At 36.2% G+C, this 22,702-nt stretch overlaps 1 protein-coding gene across 5 annotated transcripts in view; it reads right to left on the bottom strand.

Annotated features, from left to right (window-relative positions):
* Nucleotides 1-675: 675 nt before the first annotated feature.
* HELZ (helicase with zinc finger) overlaps nt 676-22,702 on the bottom strand; it is a 165,625-nt gene continuing 143,598 nt past the window's right edge. For all 5 annotated transcript variants that reach the window (XM_038546817.1, XM_038546813.1, XM_038546814.1 and 2 more), the window contains 2 exons: nt 11,297-11,549; nt 676-5,711 (listed from right to left, as the gene is read on the bottom strand). In XM_038546817.1, the coding sequence (XP_038402745.1) occupies nt 5,377-5,711; nt 11,297-11,549 (588 nt within the window). In that variant the 3' untranslated portion in view covers nt 676-5,376. The remainder of the gene's footprint in view (nt 5,712-11,296; nt 11,550-22,702) is intronic.

The raw sequence follows: 22,702 nt of genomic DNA on the forward strand, positions 1-22,702 counted from the left end.
GCGGGGTCCCAGTGATCTGTATTTCAACAAGACCACCAGGTAATTCTGATGCTGGCTGAAGTTTGAGAACCACTGCTCTACCTACCCTGTTCAAACTTCTAAAATCTTAAAATAGGACAGATTTTTAAACAGATGCTACTAGATGACTTCTCTGTTGAAGCTAGGTAATTTGCTACCCCCCTTTACTTCTCAAACACCAAAAAAAAGTACTAATGAAAAAATATATTTGAAAAAAACAAATATATTTTTTAAAGTAATATTGATTTCCCCTCCTAGACATAGTTCTAAGGCAGGCAGTCACATGCTAGTATGCAAAATAAAACACAGAAGAGGCCTCCTATATGAGGTGTAGAAATAGCTAAAAAGACACCCCAAGAACATAATGAAAGTTCCATAATATTGTTTAATGAACAATTATATAAAACTTACTATGCTTTATGCTTAATATTTGTATCAAAATAAAATCTCTCTGTTGAACAAATTGTAAATAAAGGCTGGTCTAATACTGATTACTGAAACTATTAGTTTATGAATGTCTCTGGGTTTCCTTCACGCTCCAGTTTTAGAAGCTTTAAACAACTGTATAACTGGGTTTAGGATTTAACCACAGCTCACATTACTAAGTCTAGATTTTTCTATTAGGTACCTCCCTTCAAAAAAATTTAGAAACTCCTGTGACTGTTTCCTTAAAGTTTATTCCAAAGTAGATATTTTCCATCATTTCAAAAATTTCAAATGTTACATTAAAAATGTCTTATTTTTAATGTTTGATATTCTAGTTTAAATAACAATACATTTTCTGATTGTGTCTTGTAAGAATATTAAACGTTAGTCAGATTCACTCCTTTTAACAATGGTCTTGCAATTGCTAATTAAACAGATGTATGAAAGTAGTAAGTGTGAATTTAGCAGCTTTACAGTAAAATCTCAGCAATAAATATCCAACTTCAAAGAAGAAGGGAAATGCGAGACGCCTAATATAATGAGAACTTTGAAGACTAGCATGCCACTTACTCTTTCATGACCGTATCTTTATAATATGACGGACATCACTATGTGATATTTGAACAAGAAATCATAGAACATTATCCATTATTTCTACTTTCTGGGTAGTCTGTGGATCAGATAGCAAAGAGGGGGAAGCAAAATCCGATTAACACATTTACTTTCAAGATTTAGGAAGACACATAGGGTGGTGATAGAAATTAAGGGTTTTTAAACGTTAGGGGGGATGGCTTGAAAGAAATAATGTCTGGTAAATCATAAAGGACAAATCACTACCTTTGTGGAGCTAGAAGAAAAAAAAATGGATGGTAACCTAAAGAACATTTTAAGGCAGCAATCTGTATCTTTCAATATATTTAAAGTTTTAATCTTGCATTTTTATACTTTTTCTGGGATCACCATTTTAGAGATAACTCCGACACGAAACAATGCTAACAGGTGTCTCTTTTTTATTTTTAAATGACTATTTCAGTAAATCTAATTTTCTTAATAACAAGAGCTGAAATCTAAAATTCAACGTGAAAAAAAATAAAATAAAATTTAACGTGAAATTGTCTTTTCACACCCCTGGCTTTTAAGTAAGGGTGGCTCTCTCTAGCCAAGGTAGCTAAAGGTACATTCTTATATGTTTATAGTTTTGCTCTTGAGATGTATATACATGAAAATATTAAACATGTCAGGTAACTACACTGGAGCAAGATAATACTATATATTAATTATCTCAAAGTGAGGAAATTCAGTTAGCTTTCTCAGCAATTTCAATGCCTCCATAAACAAGGAAACTTATTTTCGCAAATAGTCTTGGAGATTGCTATGTTTAATTAGGTAATGCTTATTCAGTGGGAATTCTGCTTATTTTACTTATTCTGCAATTCTTCAAACTGAAAAGACCAACTCATGTTTACACGAAACCTGAACTCTAGAGGTTTTGTGTAAAAAAACCTAGAATCTCTCGTGAAAAAAAACACACAAAGCAGTTTATTTCATATATACAAAATGACCTGGATAGAAAGCATATCTGTCTGAGGAAAGGAAAATTAAGGTCATGTTAGTTTAAGTGGTCAATAATTAACTACTGATTAATCAAAAACAAAGCTCTGTTATAACCATTTGGCAAAGCATGTGCCAAAATGGCAACCAAAACACCCCTTTCAAAAATATACCAGAAAATACCCATGTTATATTGAAGGTTATTCACATCTTAACAAAAATTCATTTTTAGATCAGGAAAAAAACTTTTAGCATAGATATTCCCAAATTCTATCACCCAAAAGAATTTCTTTAAGGTAAAAAAAAAAAAAAAGAAAAAGAAAAAGAAAAAAGAAAGAAACTCTTTCAAGTAGCACTGAAATTAAAAAGTGAGATGAATTAAAAAAAAAAAAGTTCTGGCAAGAAAAAGGAAAAACCTCAGAGTGATACGAAGAACAAAGAAGTAGAATGACATCGTGTGAACAATTAACTTCACTTAAAAGAAATCTGTTCTGCAAGAAAAGGAAGCTGGTATTACTTGGTATCATCCAAGAGCTAACATCAAGGCTTAAGAAAAAAAGTTCCGTCTGAACTCTAAGGTTGAATGAAACCCAGTATGTAAGTTGTTTTCCAAATCTGTTTTGTGGGTACTTGCTAATACTACCCAAGAAACACCCAGACAGCATCAACAGTCCTCATTTCAAGAGAAACTTAAAATGATTCCCACAGTAAGACTTGCTCAGAACCATTACACGGTATTAGGAGTAAGTAATAGGTTCAAAGCATGGTTGGAAAGGTGGCACTAAGTATTGCTGAGGAAGAGTAAGTGTGTTAGAATTCTGTTGGAAGCTGTTGGAAAGATGGTTTGGAAAGATGGCTCTAAGTAATGCTGAGGAAGAGTAAGTGTGTTAGAACACACATTTGAAGCAGAAGCTAAAAGGGTAGTAGATGAAAATATCTGAATCCTTGACCGGCTGCAGAAACAGTAAGGGAATGAGGGACCCTCGGACACAGCAGAGCAGGGGACTGAGAAGTAGCTATTATTTTTAGTTTTTTGGAAATAACTGCTTAGAAAAGGGCTGTCATAACGACTTAGCAGCTGCTTTATCCAAAGCTTCCAACTTCAATATATTTATATAAAGTGGTGGGGTGTGCACTTGACCTCTTTAAATATAAATACAAATAACTTCAAACTGATATTTTTTAAAGTTTCAAGTATGGAAAACAGAAAATTAGGCCATCACTCCATAACAGGGGATTAATCGAAAGCCCTGACTAGGCCAGTTCTGTCTTCATATTGTCAAATGCTCTTGAACATCTGTGTTGTGGGGCAGGAGAATCATCACTGGTAAAGGAATTATTTTTCACAGACATCCTCACATCAGGGAGATCTAACTTTCATTTGGGTTAGGTCTTGAGTTTCGTCATAGAGTCAGAAATACAGAATTACGTGGCAAACATTTTTCTTCTTTTCTTGTGACTAAAGTTAGGTTGAGCAAAATCTGACATAGTTCCATGTGGCGGTCTGACATCACACAGAGAAAACGTGTGCTGTACCTTGCTGGCACTGCGTTCCAACTGTGATTCACACTAACCATGAACTCATCCACAGTCCACAGGCCTCCACCTGCTGCCTCACATGGAGACTTGCAGCACGTCACTGAAAGCCACAGGCAAATGAAGCGCACCCATTCTGAGCAGAAAGAAGGAAGAAAAGTGGTGCTCTTTCTTTGTCCTGCAGGCTTGCTACCCTCAAACTAAAAAGGCATTCTCCTCTCCTAAACTGTCTGGGGATTACAGGGGGTTGTAGCTGGCCAACAGCAACTAAACGCCAGTCACAAAAGAGATGAAAGGAGTTTTCTTTACTTCTGCAGCTTTCCAACCCCATTTTAAAAATGTACTGTGAATACAGGATGGCCTGTTCAAAAGTAGCCCTCCAAAAAACTATTTTTGAATGGATCATCAGGACCCATTGTTTCATCAATGTTTTCCAACCTTATCTCATTAAAAAAAAAAAAAAAAAAGGTTATACTGTAGTTTCAAGGTATCTCTGAAGTATAAAAGTAGTACTACCAAATCAGGAAAATAAGGACATGCATTGTTCAAATGTGTTACAAGACCACAAATTTTAAGAGGGTAAATGTTTTCCTTTGGATTTTACCAAAGTTCATTCAAAACAATTTTTAGGCTGTAGAATATTTAAGATAGCTATTTAAATTTTATGTTTTTATACAAGTTCAGTGGGGTTATAAGAATCAAAAGACCATGAAAAACAAGGGTAGTTTTTTTGCCCTAGATTTTGATGAATTTTGATACATCTTGGACAAACATTATATTTCTTTTTAATGATGTTCCTCAAATAAAACAGTTAGCAAAATATTTGAATTGCCATATATAATGTCACATTTTAATGTAAACATCAAATAAGGTACCAAAATTTTTACTGAAGGGGGGGAAAAAAACCAAACCTTAAAGCGGCACAATTCTTTATACCACTGGAGAGGGGGGGAAAGCCAGATTACAAACATTTACACATGCATAGTGAGGAAAAAAAGGATTTTACTAAATTCACGCATTTTTAAAATAGTTATCAAGTCTACTAAGCACCAACAATCCTAAAAATTTTTCAGCTTCATGATTTGTTTAAAAAAAAACACACACACACTATCAAATTAACGTTAAAAACAAGCTTGAAGTATAGCTTGTCCAAAAAATAACTAAATATGCCACTGTTTTTTCATGTTACAAAAAACAGTGGCATATAAAATACACCTGCAAAGAATGCCTTTAACTCTATCCTACAGTGGATGGAGATTACAACAGCACATCATACATAGTCTAAAACTATAAAAGTTTTAGAATGCAGCATCTTGTCACAAAAAAAAAAAAAAGCTGATAAAACTTAAAGTATTTAGAAGATGCTGCCCCTTTATTTTAAAAAATTTTAAATGAATTTAAGCAAAAATAACATACATTTGTACATCAACTGGCCATTTCTGGTACAGAAACCCAGCATATGGTAATATTATTGAATAAATGTAAATGCTACTTACAATTTTTTTTCTTTTTAAATACATTTTAGACAAAGTTTTTTTCTCTTTTTTTATAGTTGCACAATTAACCTCTTAGCTGCTAGCTTGATGCAAACATATGTAACAATACACAAATTTAAAAATATTTTTTATTCTACATAAAAGCTGTCAAAAGACACGTCAAAAATGCAAAATAATGGAATATACTTTTAAAAAATTAGTTGCAAGTCTAGCAGCAAAGCAATTAAGTGAGAACATATTTAATATTAAAACAAAGGGAACTGTGCATCTATAGATGGAGTCCAACTATCTTAATTCTACTGATACAAACAGAAATTAAAACATTTTCCCTCGAAGGAAAAAAAAGTGATTATTTAAAATATGAGTAAAAGCCATTGCTGCCTGATGAGCTCCCCAGGCTAAGTTCCTGGAACAGAGACAGAGGGTCGCTACTCTTCTTGGCCTGCTCAGGCTGGGGCCTGGGCTTGGGAGGGGCCCGCAAAGCGCTGGCATAGGACATGGCGGGCTTGCTGCCCCCAGAGCTCTGCTGGCTACTGCTGTTGGCCGACTCCACGATCTGCTTGTTGGGCATGAGAGGGGGGAACTGGCCGAGATGCTGCAGCACATTATAGTTGAAGGAACTGGACACCTCGAGGTTCTCAGACTTCAGCTGATCCTCAGGGGGTTTGACGGTCTTAGATGGAACTAAAAGCAGAGAACAGTAAGACATTTAAGGGCACACCCAGCAATATTCATGCAATCCGTTAGCTCAGGTGTTACAAGTAAGTGGTTCTCATCTCCAGGAACTCAGTGACAGTGTAGCCACAGGACAGATAATTTCTGCTACAGAATGCTGAAGTCACAACACATCCAATCAAACTTCCAATCTCATTAATATTTGCAGCAAAATGATTAACTATGAGAACTGGAATAGCTAACATATAAAAACTAAAGGTCAAAGCCAAAGGTCTGCTTCAAAAAAACTTACTTTACACTTATTGTACACTTTGATATGTATTGTATTAACTACTCTACTCAGCTTTGAAAATGGGAATATATATGTTCTTTCTGAAATAAAAAGGAGCTATATATGTGGACTTCTGGTCAAACAGCTCTTATTAACCTAAATAATAGTAAGATTAAATTCCATTTCTTAAAAATGCTCCCTTTTTTTGTAATATGAAAGTAAATACAGAATATGGTGGAGGAAAAACAGCTATAAATTTTTCTTCACCTTTCCTGCATGTAAGCCTGATTCTTAACAATCCTTTAAGATTTGACTCCATTCTTCCTATTTTTATTGTCCACCAAACTGTGACTTGTTTTCAAACACTGCTCTTTTTCAATCTCTTAAATGTTTAACTGAAGGGTGGGGAGGAAAAATAATTTTCCCTCTACTCTTGTACGTTGTTGGCTGAGACCTCCCCTACAGTAAGACAGATTAACAGGAGAAAAACAAATGAAAGTTTAATAAATATGTACACCCTCTGTGTACATGAGGGAGATCCAAGGAAACTGAATAAGTCCCTGAAATGGCCCAGCCAGCAAACAAAATATCATCTCCAGCTAAAGGCAAAAGAAGATGTTGGGGGCAGAGGGCAGTTATGCAAGGTTACTAGGAAAAGCACAGTGAAATAGGGCAAGGTTGTTACGCAGGGTAAGTTAACTTAAAGATAAACTGTTGTCTTCTCCGTGGGTAGTTTCCAGAAATTTAGAGTCATCCTTCTTTTCCTGGTACAGTGAGGAAGATTCTCTTACAGAGATTTCCCTTGTAAATGTAAATCTTTCTTACCAAAGGGTAACTTTAACTCCGTTTTCAGAGGTTCTATAGTTTCTTCAAAATAATCAGCCTAAAATAATCTTTTTTTTTTAGCCTAAAATAATCTTAAAGCCTATCTGAGGGTGGTAAATTCTGCTCCCCTTCAGTGATGCTGTATTCGATTATAATCATAATATTCATCGAGGATAATTTGGAAATTGCTGAGAAGGCCAAAGAAGAAAATCAGTCATTCACATTCCCATACACCAGAGAGAAGCCTTGTTGGTGTGCTTTTTCCTAAAGACATTATATAACACAGATACTTCATAAGTTATTTAAGTTACCTCTCATTTTCAGAAATCTGGATTATAGGGGCACCTGAGTGGCTCTGTAGGTTAAGCATCTTTCTTCAGCTCAGGTCATGATCCCATGGTCCTGGAATCAAGTCCCACATTGGGCACCCTGCTTGGGCAAGGATGTCTGCTTTTCCCACTCTGCCCCTCCCCCCAACTCATGCTGTCTCTTTCTCCCTCTCAAATAAATAAAATCTTTTAAAAACACAGAAATTTGGATTTATAGTCAATTTTTCACCTTTAAATACTATGATAAATGTTGTTATAGGATAGGTAAATATTTCTAAATCTTCATGACTAATCCCTTGGGATAAACCCCTAGAAGTATAATGCTTGAATTATAAGGTATATACACAATTAAAGCTTTTGATAACTACAAATTTCCCTGCAGATAGATACTGCCTACATACACTCCGCCAACAATGCTTGCCCATTTCCCTACCCAATCACAACACTGGTGTTAATTTTTTTTAGCTTTAGCCTATTTTATAAATAAATGTCTTGTTGTAGCTCTAATTTGCCTGTCTTTGATTACTAGTATTTATAGATTTTTTTTCCTATGTTTATTATCTATTTGTAGATTGGGATATTAAAGTGAAAATATTTCATTTTTTAGTCTTAGCATTTCATTAATTGAACATGCTAATTTCTTAGTACTATTTTAAAACTTTAAAAATTCATAAAATTGTTCAGGGGTGCCTAGGCAGCTCCGCTGGTTTGATACCTGACTCCTTATTTTGGCTCAGGCCATGATCTCAGAGTTGTGGGATCAAGCCCTACATTAGGCTCTGTGCTCAGCAGGAGTCTGCTTGAGAATCTCTAGCTTCCTCTCTCTACCCCTCCCCCACTCATGAGTGCCCATGCTCTCTCTTTAAAAATAAATAAAATCTTTTAAAAAACATTCATAAAATTGTTCAAAATTAGTTTAAACCACCTAAATGTCTTTCTAGAACATTTCTCACTTGTCCATCTAAGTGTCACTGATTTTGTGAAACAATTACTTTTTTCTTTTCTTTTCTTTTCTTTTTTAACAGATTTTATTTATTCATTTGACAGAGAGAGAGAGAGAGAGTACAAGCAAGGAGAACAGCAGGTAGAGGGAGAGGAAGAAATAGACTCCTCATTGAGCAGGGAGCCCGATGTACTCCATCTCAGGACTCTGGATCATCACCTGAGCCAAAGGCAGACACTTAACCAACTGAGCCACCCAGGTGCCATGCAAAACAATTACTTTTAAGAGCATTAAGTTTAACAAACATTTCATGATTAATCACTAATTCTACTCCTGAAATGAATATTATACTATATGTTAACTAGAACTTATATTGAAACAAAAAAAAATATTTCAACATATAATAGTAACCTGTACTGCCCAATATAACACATAAACATTTTATTGATTGTTCAAGAATTACTATTTTGGGGGCAGCCCAGGTGGCTCAGCAGTTTAGTGCCACCTTCGGTCCAGGGCCTGATCCTGGAGACCCAGGATCGAGTCCCACGTCAGGTTTCCTGCGAGGAACCTGCTTCTCCCTCTGCCTGTGTCTCTGCCTCCTTGTCTCACTCTCTGTGTCTCTCATGAATGAATAGATTTAAAAAAAAAAAAATCACTGTTTTTATTTACTTTACTAAGATTTACTATTTAACTATGCTCTCATTTTCATGACAATATAATGAGAGCTTAAAGTATTTTTAACTAAATGATCAATACTTCCAAAATAACTCCAGAGGCAGTTTAGCCTAATGCCTAATTGGATATCTCTTGCAATATGACTTATCACATATTCTCCAGATAAGAGAAATTATCCTTTAAAACTGACACCCAATGATATTTTTCAAAGTATGTATCTCTATCCAATCTTAAATTTTCATCCGTACATTAGAGAACGTCTGATAAAGTATGCATTGTCCCCTGGTGGGCATCACCAGGTGTGAAGGCTGAGCAGTGCAACCAGACTGCCTATCCCCTCACTTAGCAGACATTCACCGAGAGGTTGAAGTGTGATCAGTGACAAAACAGGAAACATAGTTCAAAAAGGTCAAAGACACAGTTCTCTGCTCCCAGGCTTTCAATTGCGGAGAAAATATGGCCACATCAGACACAAGGACCACTTTTAAATTCCAAATCAATATGATATAAACGGTTTTTTTCAACTCAAGAAGTCCCAAACTCCAGAAAGAAGTTTCCCGTGTGGTGATTATTTTCCCTCTGATTCACCTCACTGGCAATGGCTGCACTCCTCTAAAAATGAGTAAATAAATAAATACTGATAGACAGGAAGTTGTGCTTCAGGATACTCATCTTGAGTTAAATTTTTTTAACACTTTTAACTGTTACTTTCAAACTAAAGAATACTACAGTTTGTCTGCTAGTAATGACAAAATAATAACTGGATATTTGTGGATAAGATAATTTAACATGTGCTTTGGGCAGTTATTTAGAAACTTTCTATCTTTTCAGTTCAAATCAGGTTTTTACTGATTTATCAAGGACAAAAGTTATCCTAAAATTTAAGATGGAAAAAATACAAGAAGGGATATTGTCTTTAAAATAAATTATGATAATTACTCAGCCATCAAAAAAAAATCTTGCCATTTGCAACAACATGGATAGAACTAGAGGGTATTATACTAAGCGAAATAAGGCAGAGAAAGACAAATACTATATGATTTCACTCATACGTTGATTTAAGAAACAAAGCAGATGAACATGAGGGAAGGAAAAGAAAAATAAAATAAGATAAAAACAGAGAGGGAGGCAAACCATGAGACTTTTAATTATAGGAAATAAACCAAGGGTTGCTAGAGGGGAGATGGGTAGAGGAATGGGCTAAATGGGTAATGGGCATTAAGGAGGGCACTTGATGTACTGAGCACTGGGTGTTGTATCCAAGTGATGAATCACTGAATTCTACCCCTGAAACTAGTAATACAATATATGTTAACTGCATTAGGTTTAAATCTTTAAAAATTTCTAAATAAAAATAAATCGATTATAATAAAAATAAATTATAATAAAACAACTAAAAATTAACAAATTCTTATCACTGATTTGCAACTGAGATGTTTCTCAAGAAATTCAGGTATGATAATATGAGTCTATGTATGTCAGACCTTTAAAATGACATAGCAATCCCAGGAAAAATTCAGCAGCTATTAATGAATGTTTAAAAATTAAAATGACAATGTCTTTGCCAGGAAACAAAACCAAAATCTTTTTAAGGCTTTTGTCCTACTATGTCTATTGTTCTAAAAATATGCTTATATGGCACATACTCAAAAATGGGCCAGTTACAGAAACAATAGATTCACATTCTAAAGATGAACAAAATTAAATTCAAATACAATGGTTGATGCCACCAGGGCAGAAATTCATCCAACAAAGATCACAGGCCTGTTCACACAGATCAATGTCTACAGCCTACAAAGAGAAGGCTATAGGTTGGAGAACTCAAATAGTATCATTTGTTTCCTTACATTTAATATAAAAAAAGAGGGAACAGAGAAAAGATAAAAGTGCATTTATTTGTGTTCAAGGCTATAGACTTTAGACTTCCCACTGAACAATACACTATAGGGTCCTGTCCATTCCAATGCTTTTCTATGCCTTTTTTTTCCCTCTTTAGACTTGGATTTCACAGTTCATTAGAAAATAAGGAATAAATGCAAGATTTCTAAATCTCAAAATGTTGGACTTTATTGGTTTCTCTCCTGGCCAAACCCTGTTGTGTAGCAAACTGTCAATGGCTTTATTGCCAATAAATTCTTGAAAACTAATGTTGACCCAACCAATTCCTCCCACCCCTAATCCTGGGGCCGGGGGTAGGGAGCGAGGGGGAATCAAGAGCCAGAAAACAAGTATTTCCCAAGGAAAGGTGATTCTATTTAGAAATACACTTTAAATTCCATTACTTCTTTCATTCATTCACAGGTCAAAATGATCAAATTGATGAGCACCCAGAGAAAGATCTGCTTCTCTTCCAGACCATAATTATGGACTCAATATAGTCCTAAATTCACACTGTATACCTGACACACCTATGAGCTATGAACATTAAATATTATTCAAAGATGATAATGTAAATGAGGGTGGAAAAAGCAGAAGAAAAACTTCCATAAATACCTAGGAGTTGAGTAGTTAAAACTGCAGTTTTAATAACCCACGAACTCAGTCTTACCTATCAACTCTCTGGGCTGAGCTGTCCTGCTGGATCCATTACACGGAATGTTCTGATAGGGGGTAGATGAGGTGGTGTTTACCCAGGACTCCGGGGATGAAAAGTTGAAAGAAGACGGGTTATTATGGTCCTGAAGTTCTTTACACTGAGCAAGACTGTCTTGAGGAGTGCTTACTTCTTCAGAACAAGGCTGGACTGAGCTAGATGAGATTCTTCTTTGGTACAAGGGCCGACCAGGTCCTCTGGGTTCATACTACACAGAGAAAAATGACATTTCATAAATCAGTGAAACTTACACCCCCTCCCCCTCTGGTACACAGTAATCTCACTGTATTAAACGGCAATTCTCAAAATACTCTTTGCTGTGACTATGACCCCTTCCCACCACCTGGCCCCAAAAAGCAGCCTGAGCTCTGGACACAGTGTTCAGGAGAACTGAACACTGGGTTCAAAACTCAGTTCTGGCCCTTAGCTGGCAGTCCTATGACAACACATGTCTAATTTCAGATTCTGAAAAAATAAAATAATAATTTCTAATTCTGTTTTCTTGTCTGTAAGGTACGGAGCTGAACTACTTTTCTTCAGTTCTAAAACTCTATTGCCATCTTAGGTAACATCAGATTAAGAATGAAGAAACATAACTGCTCAAAATTAAATGGGGGAAATTACAGTCACAGTCAATTGAACTACTGCCACCATGAACAATAACCCATTCCTGACTTCTCTCTTGTGCCAAATCTTCAGTCTCCCTATTTATTATTCCTTAGACTTGATGGCAAGACATGACACTCCTTCAGCCCAACATGAAGTGCTCTTAATTGGGCTCCACTGTGAGTGCATCCTTTCACACAATTTTCAACTGACACAGAACATTATTTTCAAATAAATAAATAAATAAATAAATAAATAAATAAATAAATAAATAACTAGCTAGCTAAATAAAAACTCTTAGGGGCACCTGGATGATTCATCAGTTAAGCATCTACATTCGGCTCAGACCATGATCTCCGATTCCTGGAATCAAGTGCCCCATCAGACTCCCTGCTCAATGAGAAGCCTGCTTATTCCTCTCCCTCTGTCCCTCCCCCATGCTCATATATGTGCGTTCTCTCGTTCTCTCTCTCTCTCTCTCAAGTAAATAAAATCTTTATTTAAAAAATCCTTTACAGCACCGGGGTAGCTCAGTTGGTTCAGCATCCAACTCTTGGTTTCGGCTCAGGTCATGATCTTAGGATCATGAGATTGAGCCCCATGAGAGGAGATTCTCTCTCTCTCCTTTCCTCCTGTTGCGCTCTTGCTCTCTCTTTAAAAAAAAAAAAATCCTTTATACATTTGAAACCCAATTAACTTACTTCTTGTATTTTCTCCTCCTTAAACTGTACACCCCAGCTACCTTTAATCCTTTCAACAAGAGCCATCAGTCAACCACTTCAAGATTTTTTGCTGTTCCCTACATACTCTCCAATTTCTTCCTGCCTGATTGCTGTAACTGATATTTGGCCTCCGTTCTAGTAACAAGGCAGTACAAGGAGCAGTTAGGTATGCAGCCTCAGTCTAGAGCCAGACTATCCAGGTTCGACTTCAGGCTGCCTTTTACCAATCTGCAATGTCACCTGGGCAACTGACCTAACCTCTTGGGAGCTTTGTAAAGCATAGCTTCACTATCCACAGGACCTACCTCTTAGGATTGTGGTAAGAATTAAATGAGTTCAGCATGTATAGCATTGAGAACTGTTCCTGACACACAGAAAGGGTTTGTTTGTCATACAAGTATTATAATACAACATATAAAGATAAGATTCCACATAGATCTTAAATGATGGAATGAAATAGACCTTTTTTTGCACCCCTTTCCCTCCTCCCCAATAATAACAGATATACTATTCGGTTTGTGATCATTTTGATTCTGAGGAATCTTTCTTTTACCATTGCTGTTAGCAATAATTGGAAATCAGGAACTGGAGATTAGATTACAAAGGAAAGAGAGAGAGGAATTAGCACACTAATAGCAAGATGTCTGCTGGGAATATAAAACAGCACAAACTGGGATCCCTGGGTGGCGCAGCGGTTTGGCGCCTCCCTTTGGCCTAGGGCGCGATCCTGGAGACCTGGGATCGAATCCCACATCAGGCTCCCGGTGCATGGAGCCTGCTTCTCCCTCTGCCTGTGTCTCTGCCTCTCTCTCTCTCTCTGTGACTATCATAAATAAATTTAAAAAAAAATTAAAAAAAAATTTAAAAAACATTAAAAAAAAACCCAGCACAAACTGAAAATGTCAGGCCAACTGAACAGAGGAAATTGTGGGTATAAGCACTGTGAAGGTAAAGTCATCCCAGATGAACCACTAGTAATATAAAGCAGGGGAGGGAATGGGTCTGGACTGCCTGCCCCTGTTCAGAAAGGCAGGAAAGGATGGGAAAAGAGCAATTTTTTCCGTATTAAACAATGAGTGTTCAGGTTGTTTCTTCATTTCCAAACTTTTAGTTACTGGTTGAGGAGGGCAAGAGATAATACTTCCATCTACCTAGTTCTTTTTTTAATGCTCTTCTGTCTCTAAGTATAATATCAAAATTCACCTTTAATTTTCCTCTGCTTTAAAAAAATGTTTTCAATGATCAAGATCATTCTGAATTTGATTCTGCTTTTCTAGAATATTAGCCATCCTAACTGTCAACTGTGAATTTAATCAGCATATTTAAAATTTCTTTGTCTAGGACATTAAATTATGGTGTTGAGTAAAATAACCAACTTTTCTAAACTGCTTTATATTCTCTAGGGCTAGGCAATCCTTGAATGACTGATCACAAGAGCTTGTGTCGTGTGTCTTTTTTTATCAAGGTTTGTTATGAAGATCATCAGCTCCTAGAATCAAAATGAAGTGTTTCTTTTTATTACCATGCCCTGAGTGTTTAGTAATAAGCCCAGTCACAATCTGCGGGAAATCATATTCTAAAGTCTTTACGTGTGAATATGAAAGTACAAAACTAACATCTGTTAAGGCCTCAGAAAGAACAGGTTATGATAATCAAATCCCCTGGTGATACAGAACACTAAATATATTCATATAAATTTCAGGCATTAACTTTATAAACCTTTTCTCATTAAATACTAAGCATAGGAATGCTGGTAGTATAAACAAATACCTTTTTACAATGAATAGATATATAAACCATCAAGTTTAAATGAGGGAAACTAAAAACAAGAAGTGACAGAAAGCTGATATTCAATAGTCAATAAAGCTTTTTAGAAAATATCATTTGTATTGTTCAACTGAAATCCAAAAAAAAAAAAAATCACAGTTGACATGCATAGCAGGAACTGTGGAAGTGTTTTATAACATATTTATTATAATAGTTCCTAAGCAGCTTTAACAAAGATGAATGTGCAGATGAAATATGAAATTCAACTTCAAATCACATCATAAATATGACTGATCCTTTATGTCAGGAAGAGAATGAAAATTTGAAATTCTTTTTAAAGGTCTACAGGCTCATCTATTTCATACAACATAGATGAAGGTAATGCATGAAAACATGATTCGCTACCTTAGAATCAAAGGAATTTGACCAAAGGCAGAGAAATCTTGACAACTGGAAAAAAAAATGGTTCATATACTAAATAAACTACATTTTAGCAGTTCCGTAGTTTTCAGCATACAGATCTGTGCAGTTCTTGCTAGATTTATGCCTAAGTATCTCACTTGAACTACTGTAAATGGTATTGGCTTGTACACTTTGGTTTCTAATTATACAATGCTAGTATGTAAAAATGAAATTGATTTGTGTGTATTGTCTCTATATTCTAAAACTTTGCTATATTCATATTAGTCCTAGGATTTTTGTTGGTTTGTTTTCTGGATGGATTCCTTGGGCTTTCCTACATTGCTAATCATATCATCTTTGAATAGGGGGAGTTTTATGTCTTCCTTTGCAAACCCTATGCCTTTTATTCCTTTTTCTTGCCATACTGCTTTGGCTAAGATTTCCAGTATAATGTTGAATAGAAGTGTTGAAAGTGAACAATTTACCTTATTCCTAGTCTTACTGAGAAAGCATTCAGTCTCTGCCATTAAGTATGATGGCACTGGTGGGATTTTTATAGGTGCTCTTCAACAGGTTGAGGAATTTCCCTTCTATTTCTAGTTTTCTAAGAGCTCTTATGCATCATGGATATTCTATTGTATCAAATATATGTGGTTTTGTGCGGTTCTTTGGGAGGGGAGTGTATCTCTTGATAGATTGTTCTTTTTAGACAGTATGGTAGATTATACTGATTTATTTTCAAATACCGAACCAGTTTTGCATTCTGTGGCCCCCACACTCACTGGCTGGAGATTTAAGTAGGCATCATGTGCCGACTGGCCCAGAGCAGGAATAAGACCTGACATGATCATAGTGCATTAGTGCATTATATAATATATATATTGCTGAATTCAAGTTGCTAAAGTTTTGTTGAGGATATTTGTGTTGATGTTCACAAATATCGGTCTTTATACTATCTTTGTCTGGTTTTGGTATCAAATGTGTTCCTTCCTTTCTTTTCTATTCTTTTGGAAGAGATTGTGTAAATTGGTGGTATTTCTTTTTTTAATACGTTTGGGGGAATTCAACAGTGAGCTAGGCCTGAAGGTTTCTTCTTTGGAAGGTTTTTAAACTACAAATTCCATTTCTTTTTTTTTAATATATTAGGTTCTTTTTTTTGAAATTTATTTATTCATGAGAGACACACACACACACAGAGAGAGAGAGAGAGAGGGAGGGAGAGAGAGAGGCAGAGACACAGGCAGAGGGAGAAGCAGGCTCCATGCAGGGAGCCCGACATGGGACTCGATCCTGGGACTCCAGGAGCACGCCCTGGGCTGAAGGCAGTGCTAAACCGCTGAGCCACCGGGGCTGCCCGATTCCATTTCTTTGACAGCCAGTAAATATCTAACAAAGAATTAAAGTACTGAAAGTTGATACCATATTTTCTATTTAATTTTCTTAAGATTTGAAGAAATTTGTGACTGTAAAGCACTCTTGGGCTCTACTAACTTACTTCAATTTAGGTTATCATCTTATGTTTAAAGCAATGTTTCATAGAGAGTAGAGAGCTACCCAGAAAGAAAGAAACTAGAAAGGAGGGAAGAGAGGAGTATCCCTGTTAGATTAAAAACAATATTAGCAAACTAGGCAAAATGTGATGGATAAACTATAGCTAGCTTGCAACAATAATGTCTATGGGTTCATGTGATGTAATCTACTGAAAAGTACTTGACAAATGATAAAGCAGTATTTTTTGAAAGGCATGATTCCCAGTTACTAGTGGAGACTGGCCCAAGACTCCACTAAAATTATAATAAATGAATATAAAAGATCTACAACAATCAAGATCAATGACTAGCCATCAATAAGGGACATTATTTCTGGAAGACACAGAGACTCAGTGGAGGAATGATGTCTGTGGAAGAAGAGTGGAGTTAGAACTACAAACTAAGATGGGAACCAATCCACCCCACAGAATTCCACCCCACAGAATTCCACAGAGGCTCAAGCCTCAGAAACACCAGCTACCATGGTTAGTGAAGGGATAAGACTGGGGGGTTAAATGAAAGTCTGTGCAGGGAATAGTAGGTCTCACTCTGTACTTTACATGTGAGGTTTGTCTTCAACTCATAACTATTTGCACTTTCTCTTAAGAATCATAATTATCATAATTAAATAAATGTTCCAGCTTTAAAAAACAAGGCAATGTCAGAGAATTTTTGTTTTACATTTAAAGGACACTGAGAAATTGGGGTGCCTGCATGCCTCAGTTGGTTAAGCATCTCAACTCTTGATTTCTGTTCAGGTTATGATCTCAGAGTCATGGATTGAGACCTGTGTTGGGCTCTGCACTCAGCACGGAGTCCACATGTCCCTCCTTCCTCTTCCCATTACTTGCTCCCACTTTCTCGCTCAAATAAATAAAATCTTTAAAAAAAAATATTCTCTCTCCCCCCTCTCTAAAGAGAGAGAGAGAGAACATTAAGATATGAAGTACATTCCTTATAGTTAATTTTCTGGTATTTGAGATTCCTGAATTAATCATTTGAACAAACATTTAGCAGCTGGAACCAGACAGCTTTTAAGGATCAAGAATTCTAAAAACAAATCAAAGATTCTAAAATGAACCATCCCTCCCCTCAACTCTTCCCACCAAAAATGAAAACTTTATACATCTGAAGATTTAATTCTTTGGTCCCAGGAACACAATTTGGTATCCCCAACCCCCCAAATTGCCATCACTTCTCATTTTCCAGGAAGAAACCTTACTGATGGCATAAAAAGCTGGAGAACTTTGTGAAACATAGTAGGACTGGGAATCGGGAGACTCAGCTCCACTTTAATTAGTAAAACTGCTTAAGCTGCAAGTCTCTGAACATCTTGGTACCTCAGGCTCCTTTAAAAAGGAGGAGTAAGAATAAATGATCTTAAGGTTTCAACTACTTTCAAAGTTCTGTTTTTTGAAGAGTTTTCAATAAATCAGAGTCTTTGTCAATGAAAATTTATTTTAAGTTCTTTTTAAAGTAGGCTCTATGCTCAGCATGAAGCCCAGTGGGGCTTGAACGCAAGATGTAAACTAGAATCAAGAGTTGGACACCCAACTGACTGAGTCACCCAGGCTCCCCTTAACTCTTTTTTATTAAAATGTCCAAACATAATCCATTAACAACTTTAACAATCATCAAAAATTTGATCTGCTAAAACAATTAAAATGTGGTATCACATACAAGCCTATTTAAGTTATTTAAATTCAAAAAACTATACAGTATATGCTAACAACAATAAAATGCAATGAGTTTAAAATTTCAGATTTTTTTTTCCCACAGGGAAATTTCTATGAAATTTACATTGAAAGACAAGGGCCCACAACTATAAATTTCAGAAAAAGGTCCCTTGTCTGCAAAAGAAAGATATTTCCAACAGAGAATACCCTTTGTGTTTACTATACTTATACGTGAGCCCTGTGGGCCCCTAGGCTGTTTAAAAATATAAACCATACTTTGTCCTTATTTCTTGATCACATTTTGTTTCCTATTGTTTTACACAGTTCTGTTTCTTTCATTAAGAGACTCTTCCTTCTCCAACTATGTCCTGCCAATCAGATTGTTCTTTTACTTCAGATGGCAGCCCAATCAATGTCTGACACTCTGGTTTCATTTCAGAGTCCTCGGGTCTAAAATAATTTAATTATTCATTGCTTAACGGGTCATTTTACTCTGTCAGAGATCCTTACTTCTAGGTTCAGTATCATATCCATGTATGCTTGTGTTTATAAATATTCTTTAGGCTAAGCTGTGAAATTGTTACGTCATTAAACATAATGATCATCATTTTCTAATAAGGCTAGTGCTAACATATCTTTCTAAATATCAAAATATAATGCTAAAATTTCAAAAGTATAAGTATAAATAAATAACTGGGGGAAAGGTCACAAGTACGTTAATTAGGGCTCTATTTATAATTATACTATCAAAGCTAATCACTAAGGAAGAGCTAAATGCTCTAGTGAAAATTCCAAGTGTCATTAACTATGGTGCCAGAAACTTTCATCAAAATAGAACATCTCATTTAAATGATTAGCTTTGATAATTTAAGCATGAATAGAGATCTAATTTATTAATCTGTTGATCATAGTCTCTGTTATGTGCGTCAGATGGTTTATTAGATACCATACATTAATGATTCCTCTGAGAAGACCACACTAGTACCACCTGGTTACACAACATAAGTCACAAGCTATCCTCACCCACTTCTAAAGTCAAAACAGGCAGAATATGTCAATCAGCCAAGAATATAATCTTCAAGCTACATTTGAACAATCTGTTGCACCAAAGAAGGGAATTTGGGAAGTGTGGGATAATCAGACAACACTAAAATCAAAACTGACAACTAACTTCAAAACTAGAGTTCTTTGAAGGAAAAAAAAATGAAACCTACTGGATGAGTCAACAGTGTCTTTGTTCAAAAACCAACACATAAGACAAGATATTTCAAAGCAGATTCATCACAGAGGCTTACATTTCATGTCTAAGATGGCATTGGTAAATGTTGGTTTACTGAAAGCCAGTCAGGATGAGCGACCTCTAAGCATCCAATCTAATTGGAAGACCATCACAGCAATACCACCACTGCAACACAAAAGCATGCAGTTTCAAATTCTGAGACTTTTCCAGTGAAGCTTTAAAAAAGAACTTTCCACATATTACTCATAAGTGCTTTTAATCAAACTACTTTAAGGTGAAGCATATCCTAACTGGCAACATTTGTTCTGTATCAGGATCAGTATTGCTGGCTCTATGTTAAAAGAAAGTTTTCTGCTTAAAAATAATGAGGATTTGTCTCTCAAGATAAAGTAACTGGAAAGTATAAATGGGGGAAAAAAAGGCTCCATTCATTAAAAAAAAAAAAAAACAAGGAACAATCAACATAAATTTAACCAGTAATGAAGCTGCTACAGAATTTTACAAAGGAACATTCAGAAAATAAAAAAAGGAAGGGAGGGAGAGAGGTAGGGGGAAAAATTAAAATGCTGAATACCAGGTTCCTAAATGAGAGGTTTAAGATATTTGTAAAGAAAAAATTTCCCCTAATTTAAGTTACACATTTGATGTAATTCAAAAAAAGAAAAGAAAAAAGAAAACCAAAGACAGGTTTTTCTTTTTTTTTTTTTTTTTTTAATTTTTATTTATTTATGATAGTCACAGAGAGAGAGAGAGAGAGAGGCAGAGACACAGGCCGAGGGAGAAGCAGGCTTCATGCACCGGGAGCCTGACGTGGGATTCGATCCCGGGTCTCCAGGATCGCGCCCTGGGCCAAAGGCAGGCGCCAAACCGCTGCGCCACCCAGGGATCCCCAAAGACAGGTTTTTCTTTGGGAGTGGGGGACAGTAGGGGGGCGGGGGGAAGAGTTCACAAAGGTACCACTCAACTTGTGGTAGAAAAACCAACAAATAACTCTCTCTTCTTCCCACCCCTGGAAGGAAAAAAATGCAGTAAGGGAAACTTTATACTATCAAATTAAAATACTACAAAGCCGGGATCCCTGGGTGGCGCAGCGGTTTAGCGCCTGCCTTTGGCCCAGGGCGCAATCCTGGAGACTCAGGATCGAATCCCACGTCGGGCTCCCGGTGCATGGAGCCTGCTTCTCCCTCTGCCTATGTCTCTGCCTCTCTCTCTCTCTCTCTGTGTGACTATCATAAATAAATAAAAATTAAAAAAAAAATACTACAAAGCCTCAAAAATTAAAATAGTGCAACTCGGGTATAGAAACATATAGCTAGATGAGGAGAAAAATCCGAAAGTTGGAAACAGATCTGAGTATATACTGAAGAAGAGCATCTTACTCAGAAGTTAAATTATAAAGTTGTCATACAAAGTGGAAAATCTCATACAGAAAAAATTACCCTTGAAAAATTTGTGAATCATGCCAAAATTTCTAAAAACTGAACCCCTGGAAGCTCCAAAGTCAAGAAGTAACTTCTATTGTTTCCCTTTACATTTCGTCTCTCCCCACCCCCACAGCAGTTAGTTGAAATCCAAGTATGATACAGTGCTATTATAAAAGAATTTAGCATTTGATAAGAAAGCTACTATTCTATTCAGTGAGACTTGAGTAATTTAACAAATATGAAGACAACTGGCTAAATATCTAGAAAAACAATAAATCATAATCCCAAGCTTACACTGAAATTTGAAATCAAATCGGAAAAATTAATCACTCTATTTCCAACCAGAAATGGTCTGTAACCTAGCACAGGGTAAGGATGGGACCTTTGCCCTCTGTTCCCCTCCTCTTCCCAGCATCAAAAAGAACTAGAAGTGTAAAAAAAAAAAAAAAGAAAGAAGAAGAAGAACTAGAAGTGGAAGAGGTTGCTGACACCACTGCTACAGTACAGTGCCCCAGCCTCATCCCAACAGCTAAAGGCCAAGGGCCTTTACTGTATTTAAGTGAGGGAAGAAAAACCCATGGATTTAAGCTTTAAACATCTAAGTAAGAAGTGAGAATACTCTAAAAATTTTTAAGTAGCAAAAACTGTTACAGAATAGGATCAAGATCCCATTTAAGCACCTCAACCTGGTGGATAGAAAGGCTTGAAGGAGTGATATAATTGAGCCCGAAATTGGGGGAGGGGGGGTTATTTCAAGTTTTCCCAACAAGTAATCAACCAAATGATCATATTTATAAATGCTATGAAATCACATGTTCATCCCTATGAATGTTATGGAAAAACCACGTTACAGTAGCTATCTTTGCATAGTGGGATTAGAAATAATTTCTCTAGCTGCTACATTTTTCATGCTGACCATGTATTTCATTGGTCAAAAAACCCTGAAATTATTATAAAAAAGGAAATACTAATTAAATAGAATATGAAAACCACCTCTGTTCAAGTAACCATTAAGCTAACATCAAGATGCTTTCATCCCACATAAGATTAACCTACCAAGGTTTCTAGTAATAAAAGAATTCACAGTACAGAAGGAAATAAGGCATTTTTCTGCATTGTTAATGTAAAAGAAATTATTTTAAAAGGCTGGAAATAAACAGCAAACACAACTTTTCATTCTGTGAGATGATTCATACAAAATTATTTTGTACTACATAACACATAAAAATTATCCCAATGCACTTGAAAACGTCAAACTCCACAATGTGGTAAAAATAATATTTTCCTTGTCAAAGTATTTTTTCAGTGCAGGTTAGTCACTGTTAGAGAATCTTGTGCATCGAGATAAAGGTGACCAAATGTTTCTGCAAAAGTAATTTCACTCTAAGGACTCAGTGACAGTTGAAGGTACTTATTCACACACAGCTAAATGGTAGTATCAAAAGTTAACAGCTAAAAGATACAAAGAACTTAAATTCCAAAACTAAGGAATATTTAAATAGATCCAAGATTTTTTTTTTTTAAGATTTTATTTATTGATTGATGAGAGACAAAGAGATAGAGAAAGAGGCAGAGACACGGGCAGAGGGAGAAGCAGGCTCCATGCAGGGAGCCTGCTGTGGGATTCGATCCCGGGACTCCAGGATCACGCCCCTGGCTGAAGGTGGCGCTAAATCGCTGAGCCACCGGGGCTGCCCTACATCCAAGATTAAAGTACATTATTCACTACTGAGTATTATTTAGTAAAGTACAAATCTTTACAGAACCCATCACAAGAGGGATGTCTGGGTGGCTCACGTCATGATCTCAGGGTCCTGGGATCAAGTCCCACCCCACGTTGCAGGAGCCTCCCTCCCTCTCCCTCTGCCCCCTGTGCACATGCACTCTCAAGTAAATAATAAAAATCTTTTTAAAAAAAATCACAAGAGCTATCAGTACAAATGGTGGAGGTAAGTAAGTCCTAAGTCCACTGCTCCATAAAAGCAACAAAAAAAA

Source organism: Canis lupus, chromosome 9, assembly GCF_011100685.1.
Source record: "Canis lupus familiaris isolate Mischka breed German Shepherd chromosome 9, alternate assembly UU_Cfam_GSD_1.0, whole genome shotgun sequence".
NCBI classification, from domain to species: Eukaryota; Metazoa; Chordata; class Mammalia; order Carnivora; family Canidae; genus Canis; species Canis lupus.